This window comes from Vollenhovia emeryi, unplaced genomic scaffold, assembly GCF_000949405.1.
Source record: "Vollenhovia emeryi isolate VEMERY1.0 unplaced genomic scaffold, V.emery_V1.0 DF939179.1, whole genome shotgun sequence".
Taxonomy (NCBI): domain Eukaryota; kingdom Metazoa; phylum Arthropoda; class Insecta; order Hymenoptera; family Formicidae; genus Vollenhovia; species Vollenhovia emeryi.
In genome coordinates this window covers 571,629-578,569 of record NW_011967187.1, presented here as the reverse complement: position 1 = coordinate 578,569, position 6,941 = coordinate 571,629, and the positions used below count along the sequence as shown (strand labels likewise).

General features: G+C 41.6%; 1 protein-coding gene across 1 annotated transcript; it reads right to left on the bottom strand.

The window, feature by feature from the left end:
- Positions 1-1,131: 1,131 nt before the first annotated feature.
- LOC105563210 lies at positions 1,132-2,661 on the bottom strand. Its single transcript, XM_012014599.1, has 3 exons — positions 2,352-2,661; positions 1,997-2,134; positions 1,132-1,503 (listed from the first exon to the last, which is right to left on the bottom strand). The coding sequence occupies exons 1-3, from the start codon at positions 2,575-2,577 to the stop codon at positions 1,298-1,300; spliced, it is 570 nt and encodes a 189-aa protein (XP_011869989.1). The 5' UTR covers positions 2,578-2,661; the 3' UTR covers positions 1,132-1,297.
- Between the last annotated feature and the right edge of the window lie 4,280 nt (positions 2,662-6,941).

Sequence of the window (6,941 nt, the reverse complement as noted above, 5' to 3'; positions counted from 1 at the left end):
TTATTGGAGGTGGGTGTGTTAATCTAAATAATTACCTTTAATTTAATAATAATAATTTAACGATAATTAAAGTGAGAGGAAAGATAACGAAAGTATAACGCGGTTCTTGTTGCGTATCGAAATTAATTTTCATTAAATTTTCAATTATATATAAATATATACATTTCCTGAATGTTTCGGCTCAGTTCGAACCTCGGCGTTGTTGTAAATTCCTCTCACTTAGGCCTCAAGTGAGTGTTTTGGGATTAGCGAAGGTATCATTTACAGCAACACTAAGGATGACTCGAACTAACAATAAGCTGACGTGTTCTGAAAATATATATTTATCGTATTTATTTGTAATCTTTATTTGAATTAATGATTTTGACATGCGACAAGAACCGCGCCATATTCTGTCTTCATTTTAATTATTTACTTTTTTGTTACGTATTTCGTACTTACTTTCTAAATATATTACAAAACATCGTAGAAAATTCACTGTTGCAACGTAAATATATCCTTATTATAATATGAGGTATATGTGTAGTTAATCCTTAAATATAAATACATATTATACTTTTTGTTTTGTACGAAAAGGTAGCTTTACATTATACATATTTTTCATAATTACAAATCAAATTAATATTTTGTATGTGATTATCGTTTGATGAAAATAGTGAGATAACGAGCTAATGTTTCTTTTTAATTCGCCATTGCGATGTGCATAGGACTTTATCCGATTTGTTTACGTATTTTGAAGGCGCATCGTGTGGCACATCTCATATATGTGTAATAAATATTATACTATGAGAAATAAATTATTAATAAATAATTACATCTTTAATGCGTTATAAAACGCTACTATATGTCCTTTAGAAAAGGAACTGTGTTCTTTATACTTTGCAAACTTATAATATTTAATTATTATAAGTTAAGAAACTTCCTTTGGTATACCCGTACATGCTTAATTTACAATGAAATATGTAACAAAGTTGATCGCTGTGCCACAGCGTAAAAGATCTATTTCGTTGAATTGATATTTCAATCCTAAATTTTCGCATGGATATAAGTGCTTCCAATAAATAGCGTCCGCATAGTGAGAAGTATGGCCATCGCAAATATTAATATCTACAGCCACAAAAAGTTAGATATTAATAATTATCTAAAAATTAATGGACACGAGAAGACAGAGATTATATAAAAAATCATACAAGTAATCTGGCCTCTATCCAAGACTATTACATTTTGTTATCACCCTTTTTTCGTTCATGGCTTTTCAATAAAAATCCGATCGGAATATGTGCAATTTATATGAGTTTTAACCCTTATAGTAATACTGGTCTTCATACGCGGGACCACTTGCCGGCTCCCAACTTTGGTACATATGCGGATGCATATGATGAGGAAAAGCGCTGTGAAGGTGCACGTGAACTGGTTGCGGTGATGACCATGGTTGCGTTGTGTGCCAGCCGGAATGGAGTTTCGCCAGAAAAGTGCTCAACTTAAATACCAGCAATATAATACCTGTAATTAGTGAAACGCAAAGATTACAGTTCCTGTTCCGTGTGTTAAAGTAAGCCATAAATTTTACGGATTGGAGAATCTTGTAAAACTTCCAACAATACATTTACGGATGAATAAATAAGTAAACCGGTTATCGAGAAACGAAAATTTTACAATTGCAATCGTTAGTGGAAGTTTCATTATAATTCACGACGGTGAATTATAAATTTAAGTAATTTTCCGATTAAGAAGGAATATAAATGAGAAATTATTTAAGTTAAATGAATTTTAAATACTTCTACGAAAGACAAGACTAAGAAAGACTGACTGTGAGATAAGTAAAACGTGTGAATCTAACGTTCACCTGAATACTGAACTCACGTGTTGTAAATAGGTCATCTAATCATGTATGCGGGTTACGGTGTCCGAAGGCAGCCGTACAAGACAGCCAAGAGACCGTTATACATTTGTGCGAATGACACTTTTCACTGCGTACGAAAGTAACGATACTTACCTACAAGAAGTCCCTTCGCTGTGATTGCTGTTATTATCATCAGCATTGTCGTCATCACTCCCATTTTGTACATCATCGGCATTAGCATGAACTGAATTCTTTTGTGTCCAAAAGTGCGAGGCTTTTCAAGTCCAATTTCTGCAAAAATATGTTAATATAATTAACGTTGTTAAATGCAATCTTTACGGACGCATATTGTTTCTCACAATTATACATAATCGCTTCAATAAAAAAAATTTAGTGTTTAAATCTATAATTCTAGTGTCACGAAATGGCTCTCCTGACAGTTCCAGTTTTCTAATAGCTCCTAAACGCTGCGTTTTGTTAAATGTGGGAGTGAAATTATGTTCCACACCTTGATCTAGTTCGCTTCTGAGCGCGTTAACCGGGATACGAAGACCTCCGACGTCGGAATCCTGCGACGCTGTCTCCGGGGCTAACTCCAGTTTCGTAGCATTGCATCGTGCGACTTTGTAGCTGTCCCTCGAAAATTTGACGTTCGCGGCACTCGTTGCAAGCACATTTTTCGTAAATGCAGCTGCCAATAGTACGTACGCCAGGATCCGGCCAATCGCCTCCATTCTCAGACCGGTTTACCACCACCCGGACTCATCGACACTGACGATCCTTTTTCTTTCGACCGACCTTTTTCCCTCTGTCTTCTCCTGAACCTCCTGCGTTGGACTACACGAAATACGTGTTATTCGGACCCGCACGAGCCACCGTATGATTCCCTCCAACCAGCCAAGCGGTTCGAACTCCAAAGAGAATCGCCCGCTCGCTGCGCGCCGACCTTCTGCGCACCTCTTTCGGATTCCTCCTCGGTACCGATTTTACAAATACCGTGGAGAATCTGGTGAACGCCCGCATTCTAATGCTAGAAAGCATTCTTCTGATATACCGCATTTCTTGTAATAAAATTACACGGTAAAGTCTCATAGATTCGCCCATTCACAACTCAACTGCTACTTGCGAGAAAATTGCATTGCTCATTGAAAATTTTACTAATAACTAATACTGTTAAAATTATGTAAAATATATGTAAAATCCCTTCTAATGTAGAATTTACTCTCATTTTTAACAAACCCTTTATTTAAACGAGGTTACACTTTGCTAAGAGAAAAATAATTGAAGAAATGACACATACTTGCCGTCTTTCACTTTTTACGTCACGTCACTGTCACGGTCGTCGTACAACGACCGTTCACGCGTGGCCATCACCTTGAAAAGGAGTGGCTGAACCAAGAGTAGTTGGAACGCATTGCTTCACAATTTTCCGATGAAATTCCCCGCACCACGTACACACGCGCGCACACTTGTGCGATCTTCATTCAGGAAAGATTTTACGAGTTTGAAAGACCATTTGCGAGTAGCAGGCACATTTTTTTCAACTAGTTCTCCTGTTACTGCTCATTCTTCTAAATACTGCCGCGTCAATCTCCCAGACGCGCGACATCAGCAGCCACTTATATGTGCAACGTTGCTGCAAATAGTCGTCTTTAACGAATGATGCGCGACGCTTCCAACTAACTTAAGAACTGCTGGTTGACCTCATAACGAGACATTACAAGGAACATTATGCGTCATAAAGCTCATTAACGGTCTGGCGTAAGTAAGTAGCTCAAAGAAAAGTCATGGTTACTGATCGACGTGGTTTACCTCGATACGCTTTATTATAAAGCCGACGGAGATTACTTACACAGGTAGTCACGTTATTGAAGTGTAATCTTTGAATGAGGTAAAAATATAAGGTACAAAACGTTGCCCGAAATTACTATTAAAAAATTACGGTTTTTTTACTAGCCATTTCTCCTTTTTGTATCCGTTTCTTACAGCATGGAAAAAATGCGCTAATGTTTTGGAGATCAAAGCGAAGCGATTGAAACAATACGGGAATGTCGAAAATTGTTAACGAAAATGGGATCGTATGAAGAGATGTTGAAGTAGTAAAATCGGATTGAACGTTGTGAACGCACCGTAAGCAAGGCAGACAGTAAAGAAAGGCAATACAGGTTTATTGCATCGTCTTTGCGCAGTGAATCCAGCACGGAAGGAGCGAAGAGAGGGAAGAAGTAGGGAGCATCGTGCCGACCATCTTGGAAAATAAAGTTCGCTGTAAAAATGCATTACTCTCCACTCCCCACGCTAAGATGCCCCTTCTTCCTGGCCATTCCTACGAGTCTCGATTCCTTCAAGGACTAAAAATTCAACCCTTTACACCGGCGCGAGCACAGAGCGCGCGCGCGAGCAAGACTATTAAACACGAACGCGAAACCCGATCTGTGATCTTTATTTATGCAACATCGCGTCCGGAGATCTACGGATTACTATTTGCTTCTTTGAATTTTCGATTAAGAAATATGTTTCGCTAGTCATCCATCGCTAATTAATTTGTTTTTGCATCCTAATTATAATTATAAGTTGTCTCCTTTTAAAAACATCTGTGACTTTTATCATCGACGTAATTAAAATATATTCGGACAATATAGCTCACGACAAGATGTTTCCTCGATCATAGGATATTATGTACATAATAGTTTTCTGTTAATAATAAATATGTAATCAGTATCATTTCATTATATATAAAACAAAATATGAGCATTCCATTTCGCGAAAAGAAAAGTATGAGATTCATGGTAAAAAAACATTTAATTACGATTTAGATTTGTACTTTAGCCTCTCGGTATGCCCGATGGCATGTGTACAAGTCGATCTTTGCACTGCAAAAATGTACATGCCGTGCACTTAACTATGTTTATGGCGTTTCTCGGTCTCTTCTTCCAACGTATTGCTCATCGCGCTGAGAGTGCTCGTAAACCATAATTGTCAAACGACGAAGTAAATAAACTTCCTCAGCCTCGCGACGAGTAATCCGTGCCGTAAACACGACGACGCTCGAACGGTGCGACCAATTTGCGCGATTAATTGCGTTAAGGAAATCGCGTGCTGGGATAAATCGAGCGATCGATGCACCTGATGCCATTGCCATTTCCGCGCAGGAAACGCAACCGGTCGGCCACGGCGAACTCGTTGGCTGCGAAGCTTGTTACCCCGCAACCCCGAAGTAGGCGCGTAGAGGGGCACCGCAAAAATGGAAATGCCAGACTGTTATTCATCTACAGGTTTGCTTCTTCGTCCGTGAACTGGCTACAGCCGGCGTGCTTTAGGCGATGGTATGTGTATCACCATGCATGTGGTATGGCTGACCATAGACCGGCTCAGAAGTGGCCGAGACATTCGCCTCTCGACCGCGACCATGAGAGCACTCAACTCTCGGCGCCCACGGTCAACAACGAGCATCCACCGGCTCGCGTCTCTCTGTTTCTTCCTTCTACTTTGCGTCCTTCACGCACGAGCGCGGAGTGTGCCTCACGATGACGACGGTGTCATTGCGGATCAAGTGCACGACAAAATTTCGGAATCGGCAGAGGTGAGCGATTTCAATTCCGACGGCGTATACAAGGAGGATCCGGCACGAAAAAGTTTGGCGGAAGCGAAACACGAAGATGAAGAAGCGGACGGCGATGTTAGTGGCGAAGAAAGAAAGAATCCAACGGAAGAGATTCTCGTCGAGGACCCTGAAAAGATCCAGACCGAGGCTGCCGGCGATGAAGGTAGCGTTGCGAAGAAGAGGCGACGGAACGACGTGAACCTTCCCGGTAAGCCCGTGCTGCAGGATGGCGAGAGTGTCGCGCAGAACGTCGAGGAGAATGCGCAGAAGGACGAAGGTATTCGACGATTTGACGCACAGGTCGAGCCCGACGGTACCGAGAAACTGGACCAACGAAAGGTATCGGACGGTACCGCGGAGGACCCGCAGGGAGATGCTATTGAGATCAACGTCGAGCAACTGCACGCGGATGTGAAAAACGTGGCCGTGACCGGCGACGAAGACAGGGCGGAGTCGGAAGAAGGGCAGCACGCCGACACTTTCTCGAATCTTGAAGAGAATTTGGAGGACGTCGCCAGCTTGAAACAGACAGAGAAGATAGATTTAAATAAGCAGGAAACGGAACAGATTAAGAGTGCGGCGGAACATAATTTAGATGAGGCACAAATAGAGAATACTGAGGATGTGAGTGAGGGTGTACGCAATGAGCTTCGTAGCTTACATCCTGCTCAAGCCGAAGAGACTGAGGGGAATGAAGAACACGCCGTCGATGAGGTTTCGAACAGTGAAGAGATCGGTGACAAAGATGCGGATCTTAACAGAGAGAATAGAGCCAGTGTTCCAGGTAAGTCCAAGTACAAGAGTTCGACTGTTTATCTAAATGCCGAAGAAGGCAATTTACCCGGTCGAGAGCAAGAATCGATTGTGGACGGTCAAATAAAAAAGTTAATATCTATACGAAATGACGCCCTTGAATCCGTCAGTAACGATGCGAAACAGTCGGAAAAATTTGATGAAGAAAGTCTTCTTTCAGAGAAATCGGTTGAGGTTGACGCGGTTGCTGCTGAAAAAGACGAAGAGATTCGTAATCAACGTAGTAGCGACGTGCAAGCGGCATCGAGTCAGAGCGAGAATCTTGAATCATCTTCAACGACGGAAACCGATGTTAATTACTATGAAAAGTGGAAGAGTCAAGCCGCGTTTCTTCAGGATCAAATCAAGAACGAAACGTTTCTTCAGTATTTGAAGGAACAGGCGATCGAGGTGCTCCCCGACATTCCAAAATTTACGGAAAATGATTTGCTGGATATTTTGAAGAATATCGCGCTAACGCGGAAATCACCTACGAACGAAACGTACTGGGCTACCTTGAACACAACTGAATTGACCGAGAACCAATTGGAAATAATTAAGTGCGCCGAGCAATTGGTACAGACGAAGCAGCGGCAGTCATTTATGGAGAACATGGGAGAGTGCATTCGCGGTCTCAGTGTCTTGAATTGCGTGCGCATCTTCGTCTGGCCCATCGTGCTCGACAATCTCCCGGAGTCAGTC

Excerpts from the sequence above, each read along its gene's own strand:
- LOC105563210 (XM_012014599.1), bottom strand. The coding sequence starts at position 2,577 with ATGGAGGCGATTGGCCGGATCCTGGCGTACGTACTATTGGCAGCTGCA. Across the intron at positions 2,135-2,351 it reads CAGAAGCGAACTAGATCAAG|AAATTGGACTTGAAAAGCCT; the intron begins GTGTGGAACATA and ends ATATTTTTGCAG. Across the intron at positions 1,504-1,996 it reads AGCGAAGGGACTTCTTGTAG|GTATTATATTGCTGGTATTT; the intron begins GTAAGTATCGTT and ends CACTAATTACAG.